Raw genomic sequence first — 19276 nt, forward strand, 5'->3', positions numbered from 1 at the left:
TTTGCTGAGAAGCTTTCCCGGTGTAGAAGTTTGGTAGCACTCTTTCATATAGAAAAAACAAACAAAGGAAAAGATCGCACCATTCAAGGCTTAAAATTAATGATATCACTTATGGTTACGTTCTGTTCTTTTTAATAAAGACTTTTAAGTAAAATGTAACTTATGGCGAAAAAGTCCAGAGAACTTATAAGGAATCTAATAAGCTGCTAGTTACGCAGAAACTGGTTCCTCGCAAGGATGACAAAAAATGCAAAACACAGCGATACAATGGGATAAAAAGTGATATGCATCTTCATAAAAAGACAGTTTTCAACCACATTTAAAATGTGGTAACTGTTTTTGAAGTCAATATTCTGGATCTTAAAATCAAAGGAAGTTATAGGTGGTTTTGGTGCATAGGAGTATTCTAAAAGAAATGTTGCATGTTGCAATTTTAGATAAATTCAAGGAAAAAGGAAACGAACGTTTACTAAGCTTCGCTATAATGACGACAATAGATTTAAAAGGAGGTGGATCACAACTTCAAATATTTCAAGAAGAGCAATGCTCTCCCTCTTTGGTGGATGGGCTTGAACAAAAATCAGTTTCGTTCTTAGCGGTGCACATTCTCCTCTCGGTGACCGATTTTCTTGGGAATTCCCTTATCCTTGTTGCCCTTCGAAAGGAATCTTCCCTTCATCCGCCGTCCAAACTGTTGTATCGTAGTCTGGCCATAACTGACCTGTTGGTTGGTCTTGTTAGTGAGCCTCTCTATGTTACTTATTGGATATTCTTGGCTGAGGAAAACTGGAGTCTTTGTCAATACGCAAGCAACGCAGCGTACATAGCAAGCTATGCATTATGTGGAGTGTCTTTGATGACGATGACAGCCATAAGCGTGGACAGACTTCTCGCCCTGTTGATGGGGCTGAGCTACAGACAAATTGTAACGTTGAAACGCACATACATCATTATAGCTACTATCTGGGTTATGTCCACTGTCGCTGCTACATGCTTCAAGTTAGATCATCGTATAACGCATTGGTCTGTATATATATCTATACCATTTTGCCTAGGTATCAGAATCATCTCGTTTACAAAGATTTTCCGCACTCTTAATCGTAATCAGGCACAAGTAGAAGGTCGTTTTCAACAACAGCCGGGCCAACTGAATGCACTGAACATAGCCCGATACAAAAAGGCAGTGTACAGTGCTTTGTCGGTGCAGTTAGCATTAGTAATTTGTTATGCACCATACTCAATGATGGTAGTTGTAATCGCAGACAGTAAAACACATTCGTCACACTTAGTAGTAATATGGAAACTAGCTGTTGTCTTAGTTTACTTTAACTCGACATTAAACCCATTTGCTTACTGCTGGAAGATTAGTGAGATAAGACAAGCGGTAAAGCAGACAATAAGAGATGCACTATGCTGAGGTTAGAAATGATAATATGTGATTGCATGAGCAGTAATCGTGCCTTGAAAAATTCAATGTACTTGTTTCAGTTCCATTGAGAACAGCCAAGGAAAAGTCGAGAAAATAAAAAACTCATTTTACTGACTGTACTATAGTAGAGAAACGTCTCTGGCTGGCATTCTTATGATAAAAAACGTCTTGCAAACGTCTTGCAAACGGATAGAAACATGTTATTGAGAAACTATAACAGAAGAAAATCAAATTTATTCCCTTATAACGATCAAGTTTCGACCAGGATCACAATGCTGTTGTCACAAGAGACCATTATGATGGGAATGTTCTTGTAGCTTTTGCCTTAAATCCGTGTGTAGCGTTATAAGATAACATACAAAAGAATGGGAAATCGCAATAACGATCGCATTTTGTTTCCTAAATTTATTATTGTTGTTGTTTTTTTTCATTTTTAAGGCAAACATACATTATGGTGGAGCAGTCTAGGTAATTTTACAGAATCGTATAAGCTGCGAATTACTGAGAAATTGGATTCTCTAAAATAAAAGCAAAACCCAGCCATACAATTAGATAAAAAGTAACATGTATCTTTACAAAACAGACACTTTTCATCTGCATTTCAAAACAAGAAACACTGCCTTCAGTTTATTTGGATCTTGGTACCAAATTAAGGTTTGGAAGTGTGGGTGAAGTCTAAATTAAACATTCCTTGCTGCAATTTTTAGCGGAGCCCATACTCATAGAAAAAGGTAGTAAAAACAGTAACCCATCAAGCAGAAAAAAGTTGGTGGAATTACCAAAATTTGATAGGTTATGACTGTGCGTCCATGCGTACAAGGTGCTACTTTCAGCTTGAGCGGCCGACTGCATTGCAGGCTCGAAACTAGTCAGGGGAACGGAGAAGGAGACCTCAAATTTGACCTAACTTTAGCCCCAGCCCCTCTCTGTCTAATCGTTTGAGAACAAAGTTACACTTATGAAGTAAAAGCCCCACTATAGCAGAGTACATGGTGAAATTCATTTGGCAGCACAATTTACCAATGAAGTTTTACAGCAATTTGAAAATGCCACCTAGCAGGGTGAATGCTTGGTGCACCATAGGCCACAGATGGAACCCCCTCCTGAAACTCCAGAACAAACAGTCAGAGAAGTGAGCGAAAGAGGCTTTTGAAATATCTTGTCACACTCAACTTCTGTGCTAAGTTTCAGCCAAATCGGTTGACTACCACTTTTGGCCCCTGGAACACTTTCTCAGACAGGGACACTTAGGGAAAATAGCAAGTTGCTTAGTTTTCTTTAACTTGACACTAAACCCGTTTCTTTACTGCTGGAAGATAGGTGATAAGACAAACAGCAAAGCAAACAAATGGACAATCACTTTGTCCAGGAGTTAAAGGACTTTTGACATTTGTTATCTAATTTTTAGAGATTCAACCAGAGATTGTCCGCAGACAACCTTTTTGAAACCACCTATATGTTTGATTCGTACCATCATGCCCTCTCCCACGTGACTGAAATGACTTTTTAGAGGGATAATCCTAAACAATGTACAATAGCTTCACGGGATAACAATAGCTTCACGGGAGTGCATGGTTGAATTTTAAAGGAAAATAAGTGAAATAGCCTAAAGCATTAATTTGGTTATGTAGCATTTCGTACCTGTCGAGTAATTGTCTCCGTTTCCAATTTTCGTCGGATATGAGGCGCAAAGAAAAAACCCAGTAAGGGGCTGTCATTTACGAAGTCTGCGTTCAAATAGTTTCCGATTTATTAACGTTTCATGTCGAATATTCGAGTTCAGCTTCCTGAAGCTGATCATCATTTTAAAGGTCTTTATAAATGAAAGCTGATACCAAAAATTTATTATTTATCCTACCAAGGACACTTTTTCTTAGTATTGGTAGCTTTTGCACTATGGTGTAAAAGCACAAAGTTTTATATTTCTACCTGGTGGTGCAAATTCATTCGAAAATTAAAGTTAACCAGTGGGATAGACACGTAGTTTTGACGCAGAACAATTTTAGGTGATAAAGATCCCTGCCTCACCAATTATGAAAGATAAATTGCAAGAAAATCTTCCTTGCGGGAAAGAATATTTCTATCGTTCATGATGCTGCAAAATAAAGATATTCAGTGGATCTATGGAGGGATCTTTTAGAGTTTATAGACGGGATAATATGACATAGCATTACCTGTTGAAATTCATAAATGGTGATATTTAAAGCTACTGGGAAGAAATTGGTATCTCTTGTAACAGAATAAGCATTATTTAATACATGGGTGAACGTTGCTGAGGACGTTTCTGGGTAAGTGTAATTAAACAGAGTGAGGTTTACGTGATCGTGGCCTGGCAGGTGCTGTCAAGGAAAAAATATCTCTCTTCAGATTCAATTGCAAAAAGGCATTAGAAAAAAAAAAAAACAATTGTTTATGAAATGCTGGAGAATATTTTCTAGCCTAAATATTGTCTCTCGACTTCAACAAATGTAGCAGTCAGGCAGAATTCCATTTAAAATCTCCTTTTCAGAAAACGGTAAGTTATTATTTCTCTTTTCATGCTCGGTCGCTTGCTAGAAATTGATTTTCGGAAGCAAGCTATAAACAAAGCAAGAAATATTTTATATTTACGCGTACTATCTGCATTGTTTGAGACATTTTGCTTCAGAAGAGAGAGTTTTTGCTTATGCCATAGTCAAATTATGACACCAGTGCCAAAAATGCCTGGTATGTCTTAAATACTAAGTAAGACCTACACTAGAGATGCAGGTTTGGCAAACACCTTTATTTGGGAATAAAACTTCTTATTTTTTTCATGTGAAGGGCTTTCCAGGTGTAGAACGTTGGTCGCACTCTTTCATATAGAAAAAAAAAAACGACAACAACAACCGAAAAGATCGCGGCATTCAAGACTTACAATTATTGATATTACTTATGGTTACGTTCTGTTCTTTTTAATAAAGACTTTATGGCGAAAAAGTCCAGGGAAATTAGAAGGGATCTAATAAGCTGCTAGTTACGCAGAAACTGGTTCCTCTCACGGGTGACAATAAATGCAAAACACAGCGATGCGATCGGATAAAAAGTGACATGTATCTTAATCAAACAGACAGTTTTCACCTACATTTGAAATGTGGTAACTATGTTTTTGAAGTCAATATTCTAGATTTTAAAATGAAAGCAAGGTATAGGGCTTTTTTTTCGTAGGAGTGGTCTAAATAAAATTTTGCTTGTTGCAATTTTTAGATAACTTCAAGGAAAAACGTATAATGAGGACAAAAGATTTAAAGGGAGGTGGATCACAGACTCAAACATTTCAAGAAGAGCATTGCTCACCCTCTTTGGTTGGTGGGCTTCAACAAGAATCAGTTTCGTTATCAGCGGTGCATATTCTCCTCTCGGTGACCGCTTTTCTTGGCAATTCCCTTATCCTTGTTGCCCTTCGAAAGGAATCTTCCCTTCATCCGCCGTCCAAACTGTTGTATCGTAGTCTGGCCATAACTGACCTGTTGGTTGGTCTTGTTAGTGAGCCTCTGTATGTTACCTATTGGATATTCTTGGCTCAGGAAAACTGGAGTCTTTGTCAATACGCAAGGGACGCATACCACATAACAAGCTATGCATTATGCGGAGCGTCTTTGATGACGATGACGGCCATAAGCGTGGACAGACTTCTCGCCCTGTTGTTGGGGATGAGATACAGACAAATTGTAACGTTAAAACGCACATACATCATTGCAGCTACCCTGTGGGTTATACCCACTGTCGCTGCTTTATTCATCAATTTATATCATAATATAACGAATTGGTATGAATATATAGTTATACCATCTTGTCTAGTTATCACAATCATCTCGTACACAAAGATTTTCCGCACTCTCAATCGTCATCAGGCAGAAGTGCAAGGTCGTGTTCAACAACAGCCGAGCCAACCAAATGCACTGAATATGGCGCGATACAAAAAGGCAGTGTACAGTGCACTGTGGGTGCAGTTAGCATTAATTGTTTGTTATGCACCATACTTTATAGTGGCAATTGTAATCGCTGAAAGTAAAAGATATTCATCACACTTAGTGGTATTAAGGGGAGCAGCAGGTATCTTAGTTTACTTCAACTCGACATTAAACCCGTTTCTTTACTGCTGGAAGATTAGTGAAATAAGACAAGCGGTAAAACAGACTATTAGAGAAGCACTATGCTGAAGTTAGAAATAATAATATGTGATTGCACGAGCAGTTATCGCGCATAGAAAAGTTCAATGTACTTGTTTCAGTTCCATCGAGAACAGCTAAGGAGAAGTCGAGTAAAAAAAACTCATTTTACTGAATGTATTAAAGTAGAGGAAAGTCTCTGGTTGGCATTCCTGATGATAAACAACGTATTGCAAACGGATAGAAACATGTTCTTGAGAGGTAGATAGGAGATGGGATTTTTTTCCTATCTTTTTAAAAACAGCGTTAGTCAAATAAAGATTTAGGAGAGACTTTTCAGCTTCAAAAAGTAGGCAGTTTGCTGTAAGAGCCGGTTTACAAGTCAGCCGGTAAGCGAGATCAACATTTTTATCATGTGGTAATCCTTAAATCAATTTACTTTTTTTTAAATCAAACTTAACCATGATTATCACTGTTTCTCATAGAGTTGTCTTTAAAGTAACAATCTTTAGCCAAAGACAAATTTACTGAAATTACAGCCGGAGAAAATCAAATTTATTCTCTTATTTTGATCGGGTTTCGACCGGGATCAGAATGCCGTTGCTACAGGAGACCATTATGATGAAAAGGTTCTTGTAGCTTTCACCTTTAATCCGAGTGTAGCGTTTCAAGATAACGCAAAAAAGAAAAAAGAAATCGAAATAACGATCACATTACAATCACTCAATCGCAAAATAATGAAGTGCGCATAATGACATGTAGATCTTCGGTTCAGAATACCGCAGGCACGCAGTTAGGCATTACACGAGGGCGTGAACTTCGACGAGAATCTAATTTTTAGCAAACATATTAGCGAATTATGCAAGAAGGCCAGTCAAAAGGTGGGCGTTCTCGCCAGGTTGAGAAACTTGGTTACTACGGAGACTAAACTATTACTATATAAAACTGCTATTATGCCATATCTCATATGGCATTTCTGTAGGGCGTCGGATGCAAGGAAAGTTGAAAGAATTCAAGAGCGAGCACTGAGGATAGTCTATAGTTCACATCCAGAAACGTAAATGAGCTTATTAGATCGTGCTAAACTACCTACCCTTCTTAATAGGAGATTGCAAGATATAGTTATACTTATGTATAAGGTTAAATATAGGCTAGTTCCTGATTTCATTTGTGACATTTATAGTCCTAAGTCTTGTAAATATAATTTAAGAAATCAAAATGTTTATATGCCTAGGTTTAATTCTGTATTGTATGGTAAACACTCTCTTAGATATCTTGGACCATTTCTATGGAACAAACTGAAAAAAAAATCACTGAAATTAGTAGCCTCTCTAGGTTTAAGTTCCATATTAGACGTAAGGATCCTACCGAACTGATAAATGGTAAGAATTGCTCCGCGTGCGTAATTTGTACCTTAGGTTATATAATCTATAGCTTATTTCTTATAATTAATTAGGTTATTCATCTACGTTGCTCCGCGTGCGTAACTTGTATCCCTTACGTTATATAATCTATAGCTTATTTCTTATCATTAATTACGTTATTCATCTACGTTGTGTCCCCAATTAGCGTCAGCTAAATACATTGACACATGAATAAAGTTCATCATCATCATCATCATCATCATCATCTAAAAGTACTCCTTTTTTTCTTCGTTTCAATAGAGTTATATTGTACCGTTGTCTGGCAGCGACTGATCTGTTGTTTGACCTTGTTAGCCAGTCTCTTGCTGCTACGTATGGGATGTCTGTGGTTCGTGAACGATGGGTTTTTTGTCGATACACATCAGAGGCAACTTTCATAACAAGCGTATGTTTGGTGTATTTATTGACTATGACGGCCATAAGCTAAGCGTGGACAGATCTCTTACCTTGCTGTTGGAGCTGAAATACAAACATATCGTAGCTTTGAAGCGCACATATTTAACAAATGGTAAACACCACAGCGTACTCTATTGAGTTATGATGCACGCGGGAGGTTGCTAAGCACGAAAGAAGCGGAAGAGTCGCGCGAGGCGATAGCCGAGAGCGACTCTAGCTTCTTGATTTTGTTATTAAAACAGAATGTTTGTGAAGATTCTACGGCACAGGAAGAATGTTAGGGTACAAGCACCTGCCGCACGCATGAAAGCTTGTGTACATGTAACAAGCAAGCTTTTACCTCATCCCAAGTACTGTCAAATTGAGGAAATAATTACAAAAGCGCCATCACGCCCTCATACACGTGACTGAATGATTTGTTAGAGGGATAATTCTAAATAATTTTAATAGCTTGATGGGAGGGCATGGTTGAGTTTTGAAGGAAAATAAGTGGAATGGCCCAAAGCATTAATTTGTTTATGTGGTATTTCGTACCTGTCGAGTGATTGTCTCCGTTTCCAATTTTGGTCGGATGTGAGGCGCGAAGAAAAAAAGCCGGTAATGGGCTGTCATTTACGAAGTCTGCGTTCAAATAGTTTCCGACTTAATAACTTTTCACGTCGAGTATTCAAGTTTCTGGGTAAGTGTAATTAAACAAAGTCAGCTTTACGTGATCGTGACCTAGCAGGTGCTGTCAAGGTAACAATATCTTCCGAAAATCTTTTCGCAGCCTCCGCTCATTTCATTCAAACGCGACAAAAACTTGGGCAATTTTTTGGTCAGAAGTTCTTTTCAGACTAATGAGCAACCAGGCACTTCTAAATGCGCTCGTGCGCGATGCAAAACGTGTCCTTTCATTCACAGCACTGATAAAATATCGGGACCTAAACGATCCATTAAGATCACCGATCACTTCACGTGCACCTCCGCTAATGTAATCTATTGCATAACTTGCACTTATTGCAAAAAGATATACATCGGCGAAACGGGCAGAAGACTAGGTGACCGATTCCGAGAACACCTTCGAGACGTGGAAAAGAATGACAAGGACACATCTAAACCAGTCGCTAGACATTTTAATTTACCTAATTATTCTAAGCAACATATGGCAATCTGCGGTCTTTCCTTGCACTTAGGTGGCACGGAAAGCCGTAAAAATCTTGAACAAAAGCTCATCTTTCAAACCGGCAGTCTCAATCCCACAGGGATCAATGAACGCTTTTCATTCCACTAATTTATTCATGTTTTTCTCGTTGCCATGCACCCACCAATAACGTAGCTCCATTTTCTGCCTTTAAAAGCACACACAACCCACAATTCCTCTATTCGCTCCGACGAAGGGCTAACGCTCGAAACGTCAGCTTTTGTAATCATTACGGTGGCCAATTTACCATTTCAACTTTGTTGATAAATCCAAATTATTTCGTTACTCCCACCGACGCAGCCCCAAACAGTTTCTTTCGAAACTATCAGCCTTTTAACAATATCTGTCTTCAGATGCAATTACAAAAAGACATTAAGAAAAAAAACAAAACAACTGTTTATGAAGTCACGAAACGCTGAAGAATATTTTCTAGCCTAAATACTGCCTCTCAACTTCAAGAAATGTGGTAGTGTTGGGTAGAATTTCATTTAAGATCTCCTTTTCAGAAAACGGTAAGTTATTATTTCTCTTTTCATGCTCGATCGCTCGCTCGAAATTGATTTTCGGAAGCAAAATATAAACAAAGGAAGAAATTATTCATATTTACGCGGACTATCTACACTGTTTGAGACATTTTGCCTCAGAAGAGAGAGGTTTTTTTTATGCCATAATAAAATTATGACAGCAGTGTTTGATACATCTTAAATCAGTGCTAAGTAAGGCGTATACTAGACATGCAGGCTTGGCGCACTCCCTAACAGTTTCTTTAGAAACTATCAGCTTTTATCCAAATTCATCAAGCTATTTAGAGGTAAATTAATTCGAATATCTTAAAAGAGTTGGATATCTTTCGCACTGTTAAAATACTGATATACTGAATACTGAATACTGATGTCTCTATTTTTTCCTGTTGTTGCTATCTCATCCCTGAGGCACCCACTCTCAATGCTACTGTTTGGGTGCCTCTGGTTCACGAACAATGGAATCTTTGTCGATACGCATTTGACGCCACCTTCTTCACAAGCCGTGCATTATGTGGAGTGTCGTTGATGACGATAACGGCCATAAGCGTAGACAGACGTGTCGCCCTGCTGTTAGGGCGGGTTACAGATAAATTGTAACTTTGAAACGCACATATATCATTGTAGCTACCTTTTGGATTGTATCTAATGTCACTGCTTTGTGCTACACATCAGATTGCCTATACTCATTTCTTATGGCCATATAGTTATGCCATCTGGCCTTGTTATTTTAGTCGCCTGGTGTATGAAGATTTTTCGGGGTCTCAGTTATCACCAGGCTCAATTACAAGATCTTGTTGAACAACAGCCGAGCCAAAAAAGCAGTGTTCAGTGCACTGTGGGTGCAGATAGCATTGGTAGTTTGCTATGCACCATCCTTTATAGTGGCAATTGTAATCGCTGACAGTAAAACATATTCATCACACTTATTAGTATTAAGGGGAGCAGCAGGTGTCTTAGTTTACTTTAACTCGACTTTAAACCCATTCCTTTATTGCGATGAGATAAGTGAAGTAAGACAAGCAGTGAAGCAGACAATCAGACAAGCACTCTGCTGTCTATGGAGTTAGGTCTTCCTCGACTCATATATAATACTTTTAAAGCTGAAAGTGATTACACAATTATTGTATGAAAACACTCGTTAAATTTAACAAATAGAGAAGCCTTGACTATGCTCTGTTCTGTAGTAAAGCCCGTAAGAAGCGGCTAGTAGCCTTGTCATGGGTCATTGACACGTATTCCCGTCCGTTGTCGTCTAACAAGAACTGGAAGCTTTGCTTCGTCAACTGTAGTAGACCTTCGTGTCCTCAACGACACCAGTACAAGGTTATATGAAGCCAGATATTCCGTGCAAGACCCCAAGGATTGTCTCCCCAGACTGGATTTGACGACTGCAAGTTTTGGAGGTCAGGTACTTGAATTGGAGGTTTGTGTTTCGTGTACTGTGTTTCCTTTGTTCTCGCGCTTGTTTCGCTTTATTTGACTCCGGAAGAGCTTGTTTGACACTTGGAAATCTGTACCTTTTGAAATAGAAATTATCCTGTTAAATGGCGGGTTGTTGAGGTATCTTTCAATTGCGTTTCGCAATCCAAGAAGGGATGACCTTGAATACAATACACCATCTTTTGTTCGCGCTTCTGAACTGATTCGTTCTTCAGTGCATAATATGAAGCATGCAGTAATTTTGCAGTCGAGCTTGAAAGGTGGCTAAGAGTTGCTAAAGTCGAAACTTACCAAAACCAAAGGTTTATAAGTTATGATAATAATGGTAAAAAGTAGTAAGTAATAAATTGTTCTTCAAGTCAGTAATAAATTTTGACAACCTATCCCGGGCTTTTATTTACCACCTCGATCAATAAATAGTTGTGTTTATTTCAATAATGGAAAATAACTGTCAAAATTACCAAACGAGAATCGCTCATCACTGTAGACAATCACAGGAAGAAAATTCAATAACTTTCCTTTTACATGAAAGTTTACCTAACACGAAGGTATTTTACTCGTCTGATTGTGAACAAATCGGATCTAGGGTCTACTAGACTTCCTTTGGCTTGTCATTATCCGGGGTAATCACTACTGGTGAGTTCGCCGGCGAAAGGGGAGAAAAACCAGAGAACGAAAAAACAAATTGTAGAAACAGAAATGGTTTACTGGCGTAATCGATGTTTTTGTTAACTATTTCGTTTCAAGTACTAGTCAGAAACATAGCCGAGAGAGAAAAGCTCGAAAGCGCAATTACTGAAATACTCAGGTAAATTCAAATATTTTAAAACAAGTTCGTAGCTGTGACGAAAATTTCAATTTAAATAGTTTGATGAGTTCGGAAATTGTAAAAAAAGTCAACTTTTCCGAGACTGAGTGCAATCGCCAGCTTAAATAGTTTATTTTGCTTGCTAAGGCTGCAATGATTCAAATTTCAACTGACTCCTAAAAAATGATATGAACACTTGATAAGCATCCAGCCAATGAAATTTTAATGACAGATGTCTCCATTTCTACCCTATAGTTTATTTCTTAACTAAGGTATCTCGCAGGTTGAGGGCGTTTCCTGACACAAAAAAGAACTTCCGACGCATTTTAACTGCGTAAACGCTGGTGGGGAATTCTAATCGTGAACTCTCCTAAGGAAGTAGGGCTTCAGTAGTCGTTAGTGGGCGTGGTCATTAGGGAAGTAGCAGTTTTCTTCGTTTACATTAACTCGACGTTAAATCCATTTCTTTACTGCTGAAAGATCAGTGAAGTAAGACAAGCAGTGAGGCAGACAATCAGACAAGCACTTTGCTGTCCACGGCGCGGAGTTAGATCTTTCTCGAGTTGTATTTTTATTCGTGCTCTCAATGCTGAGAGTGATGAAGTCACGTCAAGTATGTTATTAGAAATATTGTTGTTCAAGGTTTTTACATAGTCTGTTGTGAATATTTTACTCGTTAATTTATGTTTTGTTACGTTGTGAATATTTTCCTTAGTTTATGTTTCCTTACGTTGATTTACGTGACGCAAAGCCCTCTGAGGCTCTTGCTTCTAATCGGGTAATCATTAACACAAAATGGTTTGTTGTGTAAACTAGAAAGCCTTTTTTAACGAAGAAAACTAAAAGTAAGGTAGAATTTAAAGAGAATTAGCTACCAATGATCAAGAATACGACAAGGCATATTTGAAGAAAGATAAGCATACATGTTTAATTAATCTTCTTTTAGCAATATAAAAGTATTGGATAAAACTTCGAAGAGTAGTTTGTGAGAGTGTTTCGAGGTACTTCTTATCGAGTTGTATTGGTTCACCTTTAGTCTCGAGCTTGTTTTGTCATCAGAAAAATGTCCGTAATGCTTTTGAATATGCAGAGTGGTTTCGTTGCTTGTGTATATACCCACCGGTACTTTAAAGTGCACCTAAACTCAGAATTTTTTTTTTTTTCGCTTAACGAAATAAGCGTATTTTTTGGAGTATTTCTGTGCAAAAATTTTTTAATTTGCTCAAATCTTTAATTTTCTGTGCCCAGTCAAAATACGGAAAATCGGCCGCCATCTTGCCCTACGGCCGAGTTTAAAGAGGAATGGCTCTAGCGGGTAATGTGGTGTCAAATCGAGAACACGAAAGTCTGCATTTGACACATTTTCACTTGTTTGGGAAGGTTGTCGTCGATATTGTTCGAAATATGCCGACTAGGTGTGTTGTATGAGGAATGTATGAAGCGCGATACCTTCTTGCAAATTTCGCACGTGGCGTGAAAACAAAAGAACAAAGAATTGCTGCCGTTTCATTCTTTTACATTTTCTATTTGTTCTTCTCCTTTCGCCAACAAATTATAAGTAATTATCTTAGATATGAGATATAAATTTAGCCTATTGAACTTGTCAATTACACCAGGTATGAAATAACAATAAGGGGCAATTGTAGAGACATCTTTTAATATTTCTCCTCCCATTGCACAGTGCGACAAACAGACCCTCTTTACTTGGATCAACTTAAGTTGATAGGAATCTTATTAAGTGCCATATTGTTTGTGTGGTAAGTTGACACTAATAATTATCAGACTCGGCAAGCTGAAAATGGAAAAAGTTCTCAACTTAATGTTAAACCAACGTGGAATCGAAATTTGTTTAATTCTTTATTCCAAATAGCGACCTCAGCTAAACTACTAAGCAATTATATGTGGACGGCTCTCAACTGTATATATCAATCAATTACCAAAGCTGAATTTAAATACGAATTAGCACTTAAGTCAAATCCCTTGGTAAGCACAAAACACGTCAGCTATAATACTGTTTGAAAATACAATATGAATAAGGGAACTTTCTTTGATATGCTGTTAACAAGACCAACCAACAGATCAGTTGTTGCTAGATAACGATATAAGAGTTTGGACGGCGGATGAAGGGAAGATTCTTTGTGACAGGCAACAAGAATAAGAGAATTGCCAAGAAATGCTGTGATGGAGAGGACAATGTTGACTGTCAAGAAAGAATTTAAAAAAATTATTGTCGAAGCTCACCAACCAGAGAGGGGGAACAATACAGTTCTTGAAATGTCTTGGTCTGTGTTCCACCCCAGTAAAATTTGCCGCCGACATTATTCTGTATTCCTCTTTTTTTTTCCTTTTTTGAGAAATATTCGATCTAAACAGCTACACAACGACGACGACTAAAAAAAGAGCTCCCTACGTACGGAGTCATATAACTTCCCCATCATTGCTTATTCGTTTGAAAAATGTCAGAAATTGTCGCTTTAACTTGTCAGGTACACCCCGTATAAAATTGGAAAAGGAAGCAAATACATAAAAACACCTGTAACATAATTACTGTTTTCTCTGTACGACCTAAAATCCCTCTTAAGTTAGCCTACGGGCCCATTATCGAGGCTTCAGTAAGAGTTACTTCGCTCGTGAATGATAAGTTAGAGGCTTTGAGCAACACGACTCGTGGACAAAAGAGCGACGCAAAACTAATAACTGTAATATATTGCTAGTGATATAAACCCACGAGGTCAAACAACATGGCCGCTTCAACACAACTTTATTCCAGCAATGTATTCTGGTACATACACAGTAACCTTAGAGGGTACTTAATATATTACACTGCTTTCCCCTTACAAATAAGATATCCTTACCAGTAACACAATAGTAGCCATAACATTCACTACAGGTTCAGTCGGTCAACAGGTTTCCTAATTCTCTCTGATCGCCTCAGAACAACCGGCGATGGTGTGTTTAAATTCTCTTCACTAATACTAGAATTAGGCTCATCATCTTTATCTGAAAAATTGACTGGTGGCTGCGGCACCCCGGATGAAACTTGGCTATTATCTACACTTAGAGTGGGTTGCTCACACGGTTCTGGGACAGGTATGTCCAACTCTCTAGTTTCATATGGCACCTGATCATATGCTTTAATTAAATGATCAACATGAACATATCTGGTCTTATAGCCAGTCTTAACTAAATATGTTCTGGGTCCACAGACCTTAACTACCCTTCCCAGAATCCACCTCTCAGTATTGCTACGGGCTTGAGTATTTCTCACTCGAACTATGTCATTCTCTGCAAACAGCCTATCTTGATGACCCTTTAAATCCTTATATTCCTTCTGCTTATTTTGTTTACTCTCTACGGTTTTGGCTAGATCAGGTTTCACTAGAGTTAAACGAGTACGCAGTCTACGTCTCATCAGCAGTTCTGCTGGCGTAGCACCTGTGGTGCTGTGTGGGGTGGTACGGTATCTCAAGAGGAAGTCTGCTAGTCTATGTTTGATAGACCTTCCCTTGTTTCCCTCTAGAACTTGTTTGACAAGCGCCTCCTTTACCACCCTGACTGATCTCTCAGCAGCACCATTTGATTGTGGGTGATAAGGAGGAGTTAGGGTATGTTTAATGCCATTTTTATACATAAACTCAGCAAACTCACTTGAAACAAATTGTGGCCCATTATCTGATACCAACTCCTCGGGCAAACCATGTTGGGCAAATATAAGACGCAACTCATTTATGGTTTTCTCTGAGGTGATTGAGGTCATGTGCTTAACCTCTATCCATTTTGAAAAACTATCAACCACCACAAAAAAAAAATCACTCCCTTTCTGACAAAAATCAACATGAATACGCTGAAAGGGTCGCGTGGCCCATTTCCAGGGTATCAATGGGGCACAAGGTGGAGAGGTCCGCACATCCTGACACACTGAGCATAGTTTAATCTTTTGTTCAATTTCCTCATCCATCTTGGGCCACCAAACACAGGTGCGTGCTATTGCTTTCATTGCACAAATGCCTGGGTGCTCCCAATGCAACTCCTCCAACATCTTTTCCCTAAATACTGGGGGAATGATCACCCTGGAACCCCAGAGAATGCAATTTTGTTCGCAAGAAAGTTCATGTCGACGGGTGTAATAGGGTTTTAAATCTTCATCACAAACCTCTGGCCACCCCACCATGACCCAATCAAGTACCTTGCTTAACCCTGGATCCATCAATGTAGCTTTCCCAATCTCTTTTGCAGTTATGGGGAAATCTTTGTCAATGGCACTTACATTGTAAATCTCACTCTCACTGCCAATCTTAGACTCTTCATGGGGTAATCTAGAAAGGGCATCACAGTTGCTGTGCTTCTCGGAGCTCCTGTGCTCAATGTTATAGTCATATGCTGAAAGGACAAGTGCCCAGCGCTGCATACGGGCAGCTGCAAGTGTGGGTATAGCAGCTTTTGGGCCCAAAATAGCCAACAATGGCTGGTGGTCAGTTACTAAAGTGAACTTTCGTCCATATAGAAACTGATTAAATTTTTTTACCCCGAAAATAATAGACAAGGCCTCCCGTTCAATTTGAGCATAATTTTTCTCACTTGAGCTGAGGGTACGTGATGCATATGCTATTGGCCTTTCTTGACCATCCTCCATTACATGACTAAGCACTGCCCCCAAACCATAACTCGATGCGTCACAAGCTAACTTAAGCTCACGATTTAGATCATAGTGGACCAACAGCGACTCACTGGTGAGGCCCTCCTTGCATGCCTCGAAAGCTTTCTGGCAGTCATCTGTCCATTCCCATTGAATAGTTTTCTGCAAAAGCCTATGCAGAGGTGCTAAGGTTGTAGCCAGCCCTGGCAAAAAGGAATGATAATACTGAACCATGCCCAGGAAGGACCTTAATTCACTCACATTCTTTGGGGCTGGGGCTCTTTTCACTCCACTGATCTTCTCCTCCACCGGTTGCAGGCCTTCGGCACTTATTCTCAGACCTAGATAAACCACTTCAGGTTTCAAAAACTCGCATTTTGCCAGTTTTAAATGCAAATTGTATTGGTGTAGCCTGTCCAACACATCAGCAAGTATCTTGAGATTCTCTTGCCAGTCATTGCCCCCTATCAAGATGTCATCTTGTTTACAAACACATTTTTCAATTCCCTGAAGAATTTGATCCATTTTTGCTTGAAAGATTTTTGGGGATGACTTGACCCCATAGGGCAATTTCTGGTAGGAATAAAGGCCTTTATGAGTGGTAATTGTCAAGTACTCTTGACTTTCTTTGTCAACATTCAGCTGGGCATAGGCATGTGATAGATCAAGCTTACTAAATACCTTAGAGCCAACCAGAGCAGCATACAAATCCTGAGTAGTAGGTAAAACATATTGCTCATCTTCAACTGACTGATTGATAGTGGATTTGTAGTCTCCACATATTCTGACAGTGTTATCAGCCTTTGGCACTACCACAATTGGGCTAGCCCAAAGTGACCTGTCAACTTTCTTAATAACACCATGCTTTTCTAGTTTGTCTAACTCTTTTTCGACTTGCTCTTTTAAAGCGTATGGAACCCTACGCGCTTTCACGAATACAGGTTTTGCATCGCCTCTCATAGTAATATGGGCCTCAAGGCCCGTCATACCTTTGTAACTCTCAGTAAACAATTCGCTATGTTTAGATAGCAACTCATTCAGTTGACTATCAGCACTCCTAGGGTCTCCCTTGGGAATACAAAATATCTCACCCCACTCAAACTTAATGTGCCGCAGCCAGTTTTTACCAAGTAAAGTAGGTTTTGCATCATAATTGGCTACAAGAATGGGTAGAGAGTATTGTTTACCCTTATACACTATGTCACACTGCATTTCCCCTGACACATCAAGTAATTCACCCGTGTATGTCTTAAGTGTTACTTTAGAAGGAGACAGAGGCTTGTCTGCAAACCTCTCTAGATATTCACTTCTACTCATTATTGAGAAATCTGCAGCTGTGTCTAACTCCATCATACACAGTTTACCATTGATTTCCATTTCTACAGTGTACCTATTGCAGTTAGGCTTGTTTTGGTCAAGCGAATTCAGAGAATAAATTCCTAATTCCTCATCCTCACACTCATCATTGCCTGATTCTGAAGCCTGTACACTATGAATTTTACCCTTTCTCTTTCCATCCTTACTGCGACAAACAGAAGCTAAATGCCCAATCTTGGAGCACTTGTAGCATTTTGCTGACTTAAATTTACAAGACTGACCTGAATGATTACCCCCACACCTAGGACATGACAATTGTTCAGTGTTCTTCTTTTCAGTGTTTTTACTTCCTTGTTCTGTCAACTTGTTGACTTGAACAGTTTCACTGCGTGAAGGGTGAAATTCTTGGGTGTTCCTGTCTGCCATCTCCATGGTCTTGGCAATACTGCAAGCCTTTTCGAATGTGAGGTCATCTGTGTTCAGTAGTTTGTTTTGTATCTTCGGATTGTTCAGTCCGCATACGAATCGGTCACGTAACGCCCGATTGAGGAATTCACCATAATTACAGTGGACCGCCAATCTCTTCAAAGCCAGCACATAATCGCTAACTGATTCTTCGGATTTTTGATTTCGCGTGCCAAAGTGAAAACTTTGTGCGATTTCCAGGGGCTTCGGGTTGTAGTGTTTCTCCAAGACTTCCACAATGTTAGTGAATGACACATCCTTCGGTTTAGTGGGCGCCAATAAGTTGCTGAGGGTTGTGTATACCTCTGGCCCCACTTCTGTCAGGAAAATGGCACGTTTCCTGTTCGCTACCACAAGGTTGGTGGCAGCGCTTCCCTCTCCTGTTGTCGTTACAATGTTGTTGGCTGTAAAGAACATTTCCATCCTCTCAACGTAGGCACTAAACGTTTCACGTGCGACGTTGAACTCGCCAACACGTCCAAATAATCCACTCGCACTAGTGCTGGCCATCTTCTATGCCACAACACACACAGCGTTGTCCAAAGACCTTGCACTTTTGAATGACGTGGAAAAACGACCGATCCTCGTCGCCAAAATGTAATATATTGCTAGTGATATAAACCCACGAGGTCAAACAACATGGCCGCTTCAACACAACTTTATTCCAGCAATGTATTCTGGTACATACACAGTAACCTTAGAGGGTACTTAATATATTACAATAACAAGGACACATGCAAATTTACTTTAACATATTCGAATTCAACAGTGTAATTAGTAACATTTTGTGGCTCTTTTACCTCCGTTTCGTCTCCGACAAAACTAGAACAAAACAAAAGAAGAGCTAAAAAATGACGCGAACATACAATTTTCTGCCGCTTTCGTTTGCATTATTTATTTGTTTTCCTCCTTTCGCCAACAAATTAATATTCTTAGTGATTTTCCTGGATATTGATAAGCCAAAGTTTGCCTGTTATATCGTAGTTATACAATTTCTTCGCTTCCAACGTCTTGTTCGCGAAAAGACAAGTAAATTATTTTGGTATCAAACAAGCTTTGACGTATAAGGCAGCTCACTGAATTCTTCATGTCGTAATTATCTCAAGCGATTCTATTAGCAATTGTCCTCTGATAATGAAGTTTTTATTATAATGCTAAAGTTAACAAGATAATCCATTGATCGAGAAGTAAAATGAACGAATTGGGATAAATTTGATCGAAAAAACAAAGTTTGTGTTGCTACCTTGCTTGCTGCCAATTTTGGTGACCGAGAGATCAAGGGTTTTAGAGAAAATGGTGAAAGAAACAAAGGTATCAAAAACTCTGTTCAGCCAACTTAATCTAGGAATGAATTAGTATCAAGAGTCAAACACATGGACAAATGTGATAGTATTGTTATGCTACAACTTATTAAAAGCTCAGTCTTCTTATGTAGAAATTCATTCGGAGCTGAGTAAGGAGGATTAATAAATATCATCAGTGTGGGGAAAAAAAAGAAAAATCCGGTGAAAAGAACTCTATAAG

The 19276-nt window shown here is 39.0% G+C and overlaps 1 protein-coding gene across 2 annotated transcripts; it reads left to right on the forward strand.

Moving 5' to 3' along the window:
• Positions 1-4677: 4677 nt before the first annotated feature.
• Positions 4678-10727, forward strand: LOC148720961 (melanocortin receptor 5-like). Of its 2 annotated transcripts, XM_088739768.1 has the most exons (3): positions 4678-5421; positions 9711-9789; positions 10032-10727. In XM_088739768.1, the coding sequence occupies exons 1-3, from the start codon at positions 4678-4680 to the stop codon at positions 10151-10153; spliced, it is 945 nt and encodes a 314-aa protein (XP_088595894.1). In that variant the 3' UTR covers positions 10154-10727. The 2 variants fall into 2 exon arrangements, with proteins under 2 accessions (XP_088595894.1, XP_088595895.1); XM_088739769.1 differs by lacking the exons at positions 9711-9789; positions 10032-10727 and having other exon boundaries at positions 4678-5638.
• The last annotated feature ends 8549 nt before the right edge of the window (positions 10728-19276 follow it).

This window comes from Stylophora pistillata, chromosome 11 (assembly GCF_964205215.1).
Source record: "Stylophora pistillata chromosome 11, jaStyPist1.2, whole genome shotgun sequence".
NCBI classification, from domain to species: Eukaryota; Metazoa; Cnidaria; class Anthozoa; order Scleractinia; family Pocilloporidae; genus Stylophora; species Stylophora pistillata.